General features: G+C 35.7%; 1 protein-coding gene across 1 annotated transcript in view; it reads left to right on the forward strand.

The window, feature by feature from the left end:
* Nucleotides 1–13,960, forward strand: part of LOC147849027 (uncharacterized) — a 31,903-nt gene extending 17,943 nt beyond the window's left edge. The window contains exons 17-24 of the mRNA XM_087337866.1: nt 323–449; nt 532–1,383; nt 4,098–4,601; nt 5,759–6,232; nt 10,002–10,352; nt 10,697–11,076; nt 13,149–13,254; nt 13,508–13,960. Of these exons, the coding sequence (XP_087193992.1) occupies nt 323–449; nt 532–1,383; nt 4,098–4,601; nt 5,759–6,232; nt 10,002–10,352; nt 10,697–11,076; nt 13,149–13,254; nt 13,508–13,693 (2,980 nt within the window). The 3' untranslated portion in view covers nt 13,694–13,960. The remainder of the gene's footprint in view (nt 1–322; nt 450–531; nt 1,384–4,097; nt 4,602–5,758; nt 6,233–10,001; nt 10,353–10,696; nt 11,077–13,148; nt 13,255–13,507) is intronic.
* The last annotated feature ends 1,290 nt before the right edge of the window (nt 13,961–15,250 follow it).

The raw sequence follows: 15,250 nt of genomic DNA on the forward strand, positions 1-15,250 counted from the left end.
TATATCATTCTTCTTTCCTTCTGGAGGGTAGTCTCTTCTCAAAAGTTTTAGTGCACGGAGTTTTCATGGTGACAATTCAAGGCTTCCACTCACCAGCTACCAATCGTTTTTCTTACAAATTGACAAAAGTTTGTCTAGGCTCTTTCTTGATTGTTTTTACAGTTTTATATAGGATTTCAGATGAACCCTGATCTTTTACAAAAAACGGAACCCTCTCCATCCCAAATTCCATTTTCTCCATAAAAAAAATCAAAGATGAGTTCGTAGAAAAATTGCAGAGTTTTGTTAATTCTAATCTCGATTTTGTCTTTGTGATTGACAGATGGTTTGCACCCTTCTTGTTTGTAATATATTTCATCATCACTGTGTTTCTGGTTCTTAACCTTGTTATCGCAGTTATTTTGGAGAAATCTGAGCTCTCTGATGCTCAAAAGAAGAAGATTCAGAAGGTAATCATGTGACTATATTACATGCATGGTGTATTTAATCTTACAATGTGTTGGATCATTTATACATCTGGTGGCCTTGCAGGCAGAATATCTTAAGCACCTTAAATCACGGCAAAATCGTCTTCTATCATCTAAGGGGAGTGGAACATGGTTAGTAGGTGCAGTGGAAGGTGCAACTGCAAGGGTTAAGAGCATATCAGATAGGCTATACACCAAGAAAGTCAAAGCCATCTCCATCCCTATTTCCAAGACAGAGGCAGGATCAAAATATACGAATAAGTCAGGCCAGCATTCTGCAATAAACAAAACATCACCTGCAATAGTTCCTGGGCAGGCAAACACAGAACATTCAAATATATCTTTCCCCCCTGATTCTATAGGATCTTCTTCAACGAGCACTTCTTATGCAGGGCAAGATACACCATCTACCAGCAGTGCTGTTCCCCAAAACCTCACGCGAAGGTCTTCTCAAATGCTTCAGAGTATTGGTTTTTCTTTTGGTTCATCTACCCCAGAAGCACCAGGTACAGCACTTCGCAAGTCTGTCTTAGCATTGGTAAATGATGGATCATCCGATGGTCCTACAGAAGGTCTTGGTGAAGATCAAGAGTTATCTGTGTTGAAACAGCAGCAATCCAAAAAAGTAGTTACAAGATCAGAATCACGAGCATCTTTCCAGTTAGAAGAATTTGAAGAGCTAGGCAGAAGCTTCAGCCTGAGAGAAAAAACACCATGGTACTTATCAGATACTTCATTATTCTTGTTCTCGCCAGAGAACTCTATAAGAGTCATATGCCAGAAAATTGTAGAATCAAGGCTGTTCACTCTCTTTATCACATGCTCAATTATAATTAGCGTGGTAGTCGTCATTACCATGTCACAGACTGCTCCCCTTGCTCCTCTCTTCGCTCATCTAAATCAATTTGTCTTTGCGGTAAGAAGTCTTACTCATTAACTTATGTTTGATATATAAAAGATTGGTATATTTAAATCCAAGATTTTGACTTTGAAATTTGAAGCTTTCCAATGTGAAATTTATTCCATCTATGCATGAAATGTCATCTATTAATCTATCGTCTTGTTGCATCTAGATGTCCAAATGTGCCATGATGTGATCTTTCATCTTAACGTTGGTAAATTGGTCCTGATCATCCTTACTATGATTAGGTAATATCCTACCTCATAGCCTACATATTTGTCCTCATAGCTCAAAGAATTCCCTGATCTGTGAGCCAAGTTTGTCTTGAGGCAATCTGCATTTTTTTATTAAAGGCCATCAATGTCGAATGTTTCTCCTGACATGTGCCAACAAAACATGTCTACAAGGAATAAAGGAATGAATCACAATAGTCAAGTTTCTTGAGGCAATATTTACAACCTCCCTATATTTAGTACTTGCTAAGATATTGCAGATGATGTCAAAAAAGGAACATACTATAGTTTTGTCTGCTGTAAAAGATAATTATATTATGTCCAAATAGGATCATATGGAGTAAGTAAAACAAAATATTAGACTTGCACTCATAGCTCCAGAATTTGTGGCAAACCATTAGTTATTCCAAATCCAGGTGCACTTCCTAAGGCTAGAAAGTGTTTGGCATATTCTGTAACTTCACTCATATCTTTGAGCTTGTCTTTTAGACCAGCTTCTTCTTCCCTACTTCTTCAGATACAGTCTCACTTGTGTCAAACACAGTTGTTTGATCATCCTTAGCTCGTGTATTGAAGTCTCCTAATAGTACTATATCCCCCATACTAGAAAATCTTTTGATATCATCATATAATGGTAGAGTTGTTGATTCTCCAAGGGGTTGAAACCTCGAGTAGGCAGGTGGAAAGTAGAAAATCACAATATATAGCTCTCTATGATCCCCTCTTTTGATTGTTATCCAAATATAATGCACATCTACATCCTTATGCACAAGATGGACTCAAAATACTGGCTCTCTTCTTTGTTATAATGACCTTACCATCTCTATATAGAGCCCATCTTCCTTCATTTCTTGTGTCAATCACTCTTGGGATGTTTTCTTTGTGATGTGCTACTTGAGTTGGAGTGAGGTCATATTGTCACCCTTTAGTATGCTTCTCTTGTCTGAGATGCTGAGCAGGGTTGCTAATTCATCATCTAACACAAATGTAATTGATCTTTGTGAATTTTTTGAACAGTGAGTGTGTGGTTACGCTTCAGATGTTTGCTATGCCCATATTGAATCCCAATTTCCCCTATCCCTTTTGCAGTCGCTTTGGATGGCAACAATGGATCAAGTCACATGGCATAAGTGTAAATGCACTACCCCCATTCCAAAGTGAAACAGAATAGAGTGATCCCAACTAATACTCTTAACTTGGAAAACATGGATCAGCCCCAGAAAATCACTTAGTAGAAATATGTCCCACTATAAGACACACTTTTTACACACATCGGAGGATGGGTGCGCAATGTGATAGGGCAGCTTAAAACTTCATCACATAGGTTAAACATTGAGGTAGGGAGATATGCAGAAATACCTCTAGGGTGGAATCTGAAGAACACTATACATTTTCCTCTTTAAGCAAGGCTTAGGCCCACTATGCAAGTTAATGGAAAATGAGGACCAACGGTGCTTGGGTCTTTTCTTGCTAGAACTCAAGATACACAGGGAGTCAAGCTCATCAACAAAGAGCAATCACAACTTTCTTTAGCCCCATCAGTACAAAGGGCTACACAAATGGAATCCTGACCAGGACATAGCAAAGGGGTTACAATAGATAAGGCAATAGCAATTTTTTGTGCATGCAGGCCTTGGCCTCATGGACGATGATCTCACCACCCTTGTCATTAAGAGATAAAGGCTATTATCTCCCTCCATCTAGGTGCTTCCCTCGCTTCAGAGACCTCTCTATCTGGATCGACCTATGCCAGAGATATTTTAAAGACAGCAGTTACAATATATCTGCCTTGAGAATCTTACACTTACCAATAACAAGATTCTGTCGTCACTTTTTTACTTTTTTTTCTTGCTTAGCAACATTTATTTTGGTTTGTTGTTCTCCAAACAAGAGAACACTAAAGATACAATCTCTTGCTTGGTCTTATATGCCATTTCAGCCTCTTATAAGATATCAATATATATTTCTTTCTTACTTGAATAGGAAGCTTTTATTTTTTTCCATGTCCGTGAAACAGATGATCAAGTCTTTAGCCTAGAAATCATCTCTTCCGTTTTTCCTCTCTTAATAAGAATCATGGTTGCTACTGGGTGGTATTTTACATGCCATTTTTTCCTCTAATATTAAGAATTGTGGTTCTGAATGAGTAATAATGGGAATTCTTGTTTTAATCTTATCATGTTAATGAAGATCTCTGTAAAGCACTGCATTTATTATAGTGCATACATTCTAAAGAGAAATACGTAGAGTGTTATATTTTGTTCTGCTATAGTACCTTTGGGGTAAAAAGGTTGAAGTATTCATCATGCAGATTGTTTATTTAAACCAGTATTTTGCATCCATACATGCAACACACATTAACAAAAATAGATTGAATAATTTTTATGGTAAATACTATATATATATATATATATAGATAGATAGATAGATATATCAGATATTTTTTTCGCAATTTTACGTCAAGATCGATGATACAAAACTTGGAATCTTTTACAGGTTTTCACATTGGAATTGTTTATGAAAGTTATTGCGTTTGGTTTTCTCTTTACCCCAGATCCTTATCTTGGGGACTTATACAATTTTCTAGACCTTTTTCTACTCCTTTTGGATGCACTGTTTTTGGTACCAAGTTGGAACCCTATGCAGCTCACGGTTGTTCGTATTCTTAGTTCACTCAGACCATTACGTTTATTATGTCGTATACAAGGGATGAAAGTATTGACAACAAATTTGCTGCGCACTTTACCTGCAGTGACGTCAGTGTTGGCATTTACATTAGCAGTTTTCTCAGTTTTTGCTGCTATTGGCATTGAGATTTTTCATGGACGTTTCTCATCATGCAGTTCAGATGTTGATCATAAAGCTTATTGTGTTGGACCAGGCATGAACAATGGTCTAATATTAACTCCACGTGTTTGGGATAATCTCCCTTTTCATTTTGACAACTTCCCTCATGCTCTTTTATCTCTTTTCGTCGTATCAACATTTGACAATATACAAGTATGTGTTTGTTGTAATAATAATTCAAATGTATTAAGTAACTGGCATAGCTATAAAAGATCATAGATTAGGTAAATATAATAAGACCACTAATTGAATCATGTACCTAATGGTGATTACAAAAGAGTGTTTACATCCCTTTACGTCATAAGGCTCTGTAGGAGATTTCATTCTTTCTATTGTCTTCATTTATTTTGTGAAAACTGGACTATGTTAAACCTAAACCCATTTTCCATGTTATGGCTGTACAATTGAAGTGTTATTCTAGTCCTAAGATTATATTCGTAGATGACACAGGGTTTTTAGTGGATATCCAACATTCCATCAATGACCAATGATGTAAGTAATTTATAGAGCTGAATAGATAATTTAAAATTAAAGTAAAATATTTTCTTGGAAAATATTTTTGACCAGTATCATTTCAGCTTACAGTACTTAATGAGATATTTTTAGAAGATGAAGAGGAAAACATTCCCGATTTTCCAAATTACAACAGAAACCTCATGTCTCATGCAATGTATCTCTCAAGTCCAGCCATCGTGGTTGGTGATCAATAACATTTTGTAATCATTGAGAGTAATGCAAGAGAATAGTTAAATGTGAAATCAAAACTTGGAGGATATACAACTTGAAAACATGGACAAGATTCAAAATAAAAAAACAAAGCCTTCGAATTCGTATAGAAAAAATGTGGAGGGTACTACCTATTCAAATTCATATCAAGAAAGAGAAAAGAATGTTTTGTGAATCATGGAAACGATTTCATCTCACATGTCCTCATGAGAGTCCTTTGTTTCACTGCCTCCCTGTCCATACATAGGAGAAATTAGGTAAGGAGAGGTATTAATGTTTTGAAAGAAAAAGAAAAGAATGTGTTGTGAACCATGGAAAAGATTTCATCGCACATGTCCTCATGAGAGTCCTTTGTTTCGCTGCCTCCCTGTCCATACATAGGAGAAATAAGGAAATGAGATGTATTAATGTTTAGAGAAGACTAAAATGTCCTACAATACCCGTTAGGTATTACAAGTAAAAATATTATTCCTTATATGGTTATAAAAACGACAAAGAAGACATTAAATAATATGATGTGTTTATTTGATTATATGGCTGATATAGCTCACTATACAAGCTCAAAATTGATCTTATGTGTGTAGCTTGGCTTCATTTATCCAGCCATGGATATCCGAGGATCCAAAGGAACTCAACCTGCCAGGGACAGCAGTCCCTTGCACAGTTTCTACTTCATTGCTTTTGTATGTGTTGGTGGTTTCTTCATCCTCCGCATGTTTGTAGGTGTCTTCATTGACCAGTTTGGATTGATATCAGGCTCAAAACTTCTTACTGAGAGGCAAAAGCTTCTGAGAGATACAAACAGGATTATTCAGAGCATGAAACCTCTTCACAAACTGAAAGATCCACCATCAAGAGTTCAGAAATTTTGCTTCAGGATTGTTACAAGTCCGATGTATGGTCCAGTAATAAGAGGGGTTGTGCTTGTCAACTATACATGGCTTTCTTCACATTTCGCAGGACAACCTCCAGTACTAACTGCCCATCGCAATCGTATTGAAGCCAGCTTCGCAACATTCTATGTTATAGATGTTCTTGTGAAGATAATCGGTCTTGATGTGAGTCTCTTTAGTGCCCTACGTTCAATCATATTTATTTTGGTTTGGGACATAATAACTGTTGTTTAATACACTTGTGACAATGATTCTTATGTATAGAGTAGAAATTTGTGAACCAAGACATAGAGCACACAACTTGAACTATATCATGGGAGTAAAGCATCAGTTTCCCACGATATAGTTCAGGCAGAGATGGAAGCAGCCCCATATTGACTGAGGCATTATTCTGATGACCATGATTTGGGAGCTTTGAAACAAAGGCCCTGAAAACTGGTACTTATATTATCAAAATAACCCACGGACCATGTAGATAAGTCATTGGTGGTCTGCTGAAATGCAACAGTGGTTCCAATCAGATGGCATAAATATAAATGCAGTACCCATTTTCCAATATATCATGGATTGTCCACTTTTAGACATGGACAAAGTGGAGAAGAATACAATGATCCAAGCTGATATCATTACATTGGATCATGAAAGAACATGGATCAACACGTTTCCATCATCCTTGTCACTAATAGATAGATGCCATTGCCACCTGGCACCAAAGGTGCTACCCTCACTTCCAAGACCTCTTCAACTTGGGTGGGCCAATGTTAGAGATCTTTAGAAGACAGAAGTTTTGGCATATCTAAGTTCGGCAAGGTTGTTAGGTACATTAGGTACGGTACGGATACCAAACGTATATAACGTATTAATACGCGTATAGTACCTCCAATTTTAAAAATACGTTAAATATGTTTTCTTAATATGTTAAATACTTATAAAATACGTAAAATACGTATTTTACGTATAGTACGTTAAATACTTCTAGAATTTGAAAATTATTTACCTTTCTAAAAAATATCTATAATATTGTAAAAAACATCTATGTTTACACAATTTTGTGATGTACAATATAGTTCTACATCCTAAAATGCATATAAGACATTTGAACATTTCACATCCTAAAATACTTGTAGTAATATGGATGTCGACATTCCCTTATTCTATAAATCAGTGTGAGTGTGTATCACGATGTTCTACTTCAAATTGTAATTATTTACAATTATGGCTTCATAGATTGAGGAATCGTCTACGATTATCACACTCATGGTAGGTTTCTCTTTTCTTCGTTTTCTTCTTCTTCTTCTTCTATCTACTACAATTATCACACTCAGAGTCAGGACAGGTTCATGTCTGCTTTTCTCTCTTCATCTTCTTCATCTTCTTCATCTTCTTCATCTTCTTCATTTTCGTCTCTTCTATTCTTCTTTCTTCCTTCCTTTGGCTTCTTTGTCACTAAAATCTTTTTTTTCTTTTGCTTTTTGTTGGGGTTTTACTTACATTTTCTTTATAAATACGTATTATACTTGTTTTTTTATAAATACGTTAAATACCGTATTGGACAAATGTACATGATATTTGACTGAACAACATTGAGATATAGTATGTACTAGGTACGTAAACAACCATGAAGTTCAAAATCTTAAGCGCTTAGATAACTAGATTCTTTACTACCTTTATGTCTAGTTATATTTATTTTTGTTTCTTGTTCTAAAAAGCTAGACAACATTTCAAGTGTGATTTTTTGTTCAATCTTATAGGCCATTTGGCATTCAAACAAGGCTTTGTCCCACTATGCAAGGTAATGGAATGCAAATACCAATGATACTCGGAACTGTTCATGCTAGAATTCAAGAAACAAAGAAAGACTTTGTTGCAAGACAACAATATAACCACACCAACTCATTAACAGAGAACAATCACAACTTTCTTTAGGTCCATCTCATGCTACAAGTCCATCAACGGCTATAGAAGTAAGGTCTCAACAAAGACACCCAAAAAGAGTTATAATAGTTCAAGCAATAGCAATGTGTCATGCACGTAGACTGCCACTATGTCAAACATGACCTTGTCACCCTTCTCATCAACAAATGAAGTGCTTCCCTCTAGACGTCTATCCATATTCAGGCAGCCCATTTTGGATATTTTTCAAAGCAGAAGTTCTAGTTAATCTAAGAATCATAAGTGGTCATATCACTGGATTCTTTAGTACCCTATGTTTGGTTATTTTATTTTGATTTGTTCTAAAAGTTGAAATAGGGTTTTGGCCTGATATAAGATGTTAAGATGGCTTCATTGTGTCCTTTCTTTTGAGAATCTAAAACTGTTTTATTAATTAATTTATATTTATATTTATTATGGTTTTTCATTTTCCAAGATAAGACAACATTTTCAGATGTAATATCTGCCATCTTTGCCTCTAGTCACTATCACCAAACTCTATATAGATCGTGTATTACATTACATAGAGAGATTTGGTGGTTTGCAGCATGCCTAACATGTATATTCATACAAATATTACTATATGCTGATGACATTTTACTTTTCTCCGACTCTTGGGAGGGATGACAATCGCATTGCCTTAAACTCATTTTGTTGTGAAAATGTTTGTCGGTAAACATAGATAAAACTAAAGTGATGGTGTTTAACATCTCTGGAGACATGTTAGATATAATCAATGATCAGCCCCAAGTTGTAAATCTATCCCCATATGTGCTCTTAGAGTGCACATTTTGTGATAGCGCCCCAAATGAGGAGCGGCTAGTGTGCAACTCGACCATATGGGTCGATAAGGTGTTAATCTAGGAAACCGTAGATGCATAGGACACAGTGGATTTAGGAAAGAGCGAAATAGGTAATAGGATTGGCTAGTCAAGTCAACTAGAATATTTTGTGGGTAAGTTACGATGTACTTAGTCTTGAAGTATGTGCCATTGAAGACACAGTAACAAGATCAGAACCAGAATTCTTATTGGGAGAGGAAAAGGTGGCACATACACAATCCTACACGTACTTAGGACTAAACATTCATAGGGGTTTGATTCTACTTACAGGAAACTGCTTGTGCTTGAATTTCTCAGGGATATGTATCCCTTGGTAAACTTCAGAGACAATGTTCGCCTATACAGCTCCAAGAGCCACCAACTGAATGGGGGCTATTTGATACAATAGTAACACCGACTCTTCTCTATGGAATAGAAACTTGGGGACCGAGTCTCAACGAGGCAAATAACTAGAAATATTTGGTGAGAGCTTTAGTCTCAATGATTGCCCACATGATAAGGAGCAAAGCATGGATGCCTATGATATAATTGGGGCTGAGATGGGAGCAGCCCCAATAATCACTGAGGCATTATTCCAATCAGAGACCAGTATCCAAGAGCTCATCAACTGAAAGATAACATACAACTACTCAAGCTCATCAACAAAAAACGATCACAACTGTCTTTAGCCCCATCCTATTCATGCTGCAAATCAATGAAGGGTTATACAGTGCGCTTCCAACCAAGACACTGCAAAGGGATAACAATGGAATGGGCAATAGCAATTTTTCATGCGTGGACCACAATCTCACCACCCTTGTCATTGGAAATAAAGGCCATTATCTACTGCCATCACAGTTGCGTCCTTGCTTTGGAGATCTTTCTATTTTGGTTCAACCTATGCCAGAGACCTTTTGAAGAAAAAAATGAATCTATCCTACTTTAGAATCTTACATGTATCAATAAACTATTATTTAGTCATGTTTTATTTTGTTTACTTTATTTTATTTAGTTACATTTATTTTGGTTTGTTTTCATAGACGAGAAAATTTTAAGATGTAATCTCTGGTTTGGTCTTATAGGCCAATTTGGCCTCTTAAAAAGACGTTAATAAATATGTAAGTTACCTGTGTGTGCTGAAAACGTTTTAAAAAAACATTATTGAAATATTTCCGGTGCAGGTGCGTGATTTTATATCAGACCCTTGGAATATATTTGAGTTATGCAATGCAATCGTTAGTGAAACAATGATAATGCCTGAGACACTATCTTTAAGGAAAACTGTAGGTAGAGTCCCAATGGGAGCAAGAATATTTCGTGTGATTCGTTACACTCCTAGGTTGAATAATCTCCTAAAGATAGTGATTGTGAGTATGATGCATATGGTCGACATTATATGGTTATTAGGAATCTTGCTGGTTTCGTTTGCTATCATTGGTGTCCAGATGTTTGCAAAACTTAGAGATGGCATCTGCATTGGAAATGAAATGAACTTTTCTTCCTTCACAAATGCCTTTATTACGCTTTTTCAGGTGCTCCTCTCTCCTTCTTTTATGTTTCATAATATTTGCTCTGCTATACTATGTAAAATGCAAAGATTAAGGTGTAAAGCACCAGATCTCATGTGTTACCAAATAGCACAACCAAATCATGAGGAATTGATCTTGATGATCATCGAAAATTCATGTTGATTACATAGGTTGTGTACAGAATACTTGTGATTAAAATTCTTTATGAAATACTGTTTATTTACATTGCTGTCCATATGCTAATTATTCACGTTACTATTATTAAAGCAAAATTAGCATTGCTTTTATGTAACTGTGTTGTTTTCCTTTTATTGCTTCGTTGATTTCTTGTGAATATTGTTGTGCAGATTATGACAGGAGACAATTGGTCTTGCCTTTTGATTGATACCATGCAACAATTTCCTTTTTGTACCAAAGATGACCCCATACATGGATCTGAATGTGGAAATAATGCATTTGCACTTTTTTACTTCATTCTTTTTATCACACTGGCCACCCATATATTCATGAATATGTTTGTGGCAAGCATTATAGATACAATTACCTTTGGGCTGCTGAAGGAGAAAACCATAATAACACCAGCAAATCTCACAGAATATCAAGAATTATGGAGTGATAGTGAATTTGATCCATTGAGTAAAGGTTTTATAGGATTCCATAAGCTACGTTCCTTCGTTAATCGGCTTGGCATCCCATTGGGTCGTCGTCACAATGCTCCAAGCGAATGGTCTCTTTCTATCTATCTCTCTAATTTATTTATTTAGTTATATTATTCTTTTAAGTTTAGAGGTTTTATTACTCTAAAATAGATACAGGAACAATAGGACGCACATTATGTGTCTGTATCTTTATTTTTTCATTTACTTATTTTCCATGAAAAAGGTGATATTTAAATAAAAATTATATAATAAACTGTATGGTGCATGTACAAAAAGCTGTAAGTGGTCACAAAATCTTTATACGAGAGAGAGAGAGAGAGAGAGATTAACGTCTTTTAAGAGGCCAAAATGGCCTATAAGACCAAACAAGAGATTACATCTGAAGTGTTGTCTTGTCTTTGAGAACAACAAATCAAAATAAAATAAATATTACTCCGTAAATATAAAAGTAAATAAGATAAAAAGAGATGAGGGAAGAGAGAGAGAGAGAGAAAGATATATTAACGGCTTTGAAGAGGCCAAAATGGCCTATAAGACCAAATAAGAGATTACATCTTAAGTGTTGTCTCGTCTTTGAGAACAAATCAAAATAAAATAAATATTACACAGTAAATATAAAAGTAAATAACATGAAGAGAGAGAGAGAGAATTTAGAATTAGAATTAGAATTCTTATCGTCCATAGAGAGGGAGAGAGAGAGAGAGAGAGTGTGTGTGTGTGTGTGTGTGTGTGGCAAGGCTTGGCTTGGTAACTATCAAAGCTGTTATTTTAGAGTTACATAGGCAAATGATGGCCTTTTGGAAAATGTGAAGTAGGTTTCATATACCACATGGATATGGTTATAGTTGGCAATCAATATTGGTGTTACCTATCCCAGATTCCCCAATTGCAGAGTTGGTCGTTGAGGAATCATGGAAAGATTGGTCGTTTGCTACTGAAAAATCATTGATACTTTTCGTGCACAGTAATAATGTATACCATAAATTGGTTGAAGATAGAACTTGGTTACTGAAGACTGTTTTAGATACATGACAAATTACCCAATGTTTAAAATGGGTGTGAGTTTTAGATGCAGGATAGCAGTCTCATCTTCCATTTTGTGCAAATGTGTTTCTTTGGCATGTAATGGTGGGTGGGTTGCCTTTGGCCATGACTTTAAAACGAAGACAGATACGCGTTTTTTCTGTACAGTGATTGAGGAAGATCCCAGACACAGGTTCATTATATGCCCAGTTTCTAAAACCATTTGGGTTGTTATATCACAACTTTGGGCATCATTAACTAGCAGTGTTTTGTCACATTTTCAATGGATTTTCATCAAGGCTGTTAGAGCTCTACCCACCCCACCATATAAGGTTGTATTTTTCTATCTTAGGTATTGGGGGATGTGGTATAATTGGAGCCTGAGAAATGGGTTCTTGTTTGATGAACTTCATGGGGAACCACAACAAATACATAGGCTGAAAGGAGAGTTGATTTCCACATCGGCATATTGGATTTCTCTCACCAAAGAAAGGCATAGTTTTTCTTTGTCTCAATATTGAGATAATACTCACAAGTTGCCTCCCCATTTCACTTTACCCATAAAAGTGTTTTCTTAAAGCCTAGTTTGCATTGCATTCTGCAGTTCAAAGGAAGTAAGAACATAGGGTGAATTGTGCATGGAGCTTTTTGGGCCAGTGAAGAATTGATAATCTCACTCTATAGTTTCTAGCAAAACTTCTGTTAATGTATGTCTGCTATAACTGTAAATCCATAAGCACTATATCTTGCCTGGACAATTTTGGATTTTTGTAGATACTGTAGTTTTGTAATTTCTGAAATTGTATACTTTGTTAAACTATAGAAAGAACTCCTTTTTTAAAAGTGTTCAAAGGAAAATGATTGTCCATGGTTGGGATTCTACAAATTCAAATGCTTTTGTCATTTCTTTATTTTTTTTAACTTAGAACTTTTAATGCATGTAATTTTTCAACAAAAACATTATAAGGAATATAAATGTCATAGTGAAGGATTCACATATATAAAATATACAGATGTTAAAGAATTTATTCAAGTTTTCAAGTGCCATGGTAGTTGTATTTGTTCATCTTACAGGTCTAAATCTGAGACACTAATTAAAGCTATTTGAATGTCGTAGGTATGCACGAATAGAATGGGAAGTGCTTTCTTTTCATGTACGAGGCAAAGGAGTGGGATTTAGAGAGCTTCTTGAGACATTGGCATTATATAAGATTGGTTCTAAGGTAAACTTTACCATGTTCACCCAGTGAGCAAACGTTGAGATCTTTTTTTTACTAATTTTTGGGTTTCCTTAGAAATTGAATCGACTGATATAATAAATTTGCGAAGCGTTTGCCTGAATTTCACACACATAATATTCAGTAGAACATGCATTGAATGCTTATGTTATTCCCACATTTGAAATACTGCAAACCTCATCAATTGCAAACCCTTATTATTGACTGTCTCTCTTTTTTCAACTAACTTTTGCATTAGGGATTGGAGTTAGCTATTCGGATCGAAAGAGAGAAACAAGTGCAAAAGATTTATAGGTATGGTGCCATGGTTAAGATTCAATCAGTTGTGCGAGGCTTTCTCGTCAGGAGAAAATGCAAAACATCAAGAGAGCATGACCAAAAGCCAAAGGGGGACATCAAAGTACAATCGATGCTTCTGGAATAAATTTTACTACCAAAACATTACAGAAAAAGTCAATTTTGTAGAGAGAGCATCCTATCTCATCATTTTATGAGGTGAATCATTGTATTCATATCATCTAGTAAAGTGTCAATGCATGTGTCCATGCATGGTGTAGAGTATGAGTGTAGAATTGTATATGAAGCATAAGTTGCAACTCTTGCTTATGACATCTTGATCAACCACCAAAGACTGCTTTTTGTCGTTTCTCTTCGTATCAAGTGATTAGTATCGATGGAGGAGCATCCTTGCAACAATATTTTTGTTTAACGAGAAAAAAAAACCTCAAGTATTTAATGAGCCGTGATTTTAATATTTCTTGTATGATCATTTTCTTATGGGTTGTATTATAATTTTTATTCAATGAATTTATGATTTGTACCAAGGTCGTCATGCATTGATGCAATGGCAACCATTGGATGGTGGATTGAGTTTCTTCTGTCTTTAAGCAAATTTTGTGGCATTAGGTGTGGGGTCCCTGTTCTGTCCCAATTGTTACATAGACACCCCCATGAAATAGGGGCGTAACTTTGCAGTTATTATTAAAAGATTTGTATTGTTACAATCAATTGCCATAAGAAATTGGTTCCATTGTGTGGAAAATGAACCAACATGAGAAGTACTTGTCTTTGTTCCTAACATCGGGGAACTCATGGAAGGAGTAGGACTAGTTAGAGGCCTTACTCGGTTGTTTTTCCCGGGAAGGTCTCTCATCTAACTGATCTTCATGTTCCTGAAGGGTGTCTGTGAGCTCTTTGGGGAGTTGACTGAAGGCGGTATAGAAAGCGTGACCAATGAAGCTGACGAGTGAACAAGATGTAAAGATAGCGACCGAAGTTGCAATTTCCATTGCTTTATAACCTAAGAAATATTAATTCCCATGAGATATAATAGTAAATTTCAATTGATTGAATATGATCTATGGCTACCAATTTGGTTGAGGATACTCCCAAGGGTGTCATAGTAAATAACTTTTGTCACAATAATTGGTATTTAAATATAAAGTTAAAAATTTGTTGTTTTCTTACTATCCTTCAGCATTCCCTCCATTTAATTTATATTTATTGTTCTTACATTTTGCCATTCTCTAATTTTTGTTTTGTTTGCGTTTTCTAGCATGAAATAGTGCTCTTTCTTTCAAAATGTTGTTTGAAGTATGGGAAAACATGTATTTGAAATATTGAGTTTTCCTTTTTCTGGTAATGTTTCATTGCAATGTGAACCTCATCTATCACAAACTAGCATTTGAATTTGTTGTACTACTTTTAAGTTCATTGTGAAGTCATTTGACAATCAAACAAGATTCATTTTGACTCCCTTGGGTAGCCAGTTGTAGTCAATATTGCTATGCTGCAACAAATTTTCTTTCATAAGCCTTACCAGGAAATACTAGTAGTGTATCTTCGACACTTGGTTGCTTGACGAACCCTCATCGTGCCATTCTCTTCGCTTGTCAAAGTGGCTACACACTCTCTTAATTGCGGCCCAATCCAAGATGCCTCTCATAAGCATTTTGGCTTTATAAGCCTCCAAGTAGCACGA

This window comes from Azolla caroliniana, unplaced genomic scaffold (genome assembly GCF_043228905.1).
Source record: "Azolla caroliniana isolate FFs.n. ecotype wild unplaced genomic scaffold, voAzoCaro1.0.p SCAF_146, whole genome shotgun sequence".
In the NCBI taxonomy this organism is placed as follows: Eukaryota; Viridiplantae; Streptophyta; class Polypodiopsida; order Salviniales; family Salviniaceae; genus Azolla; species Azolla caroliniana.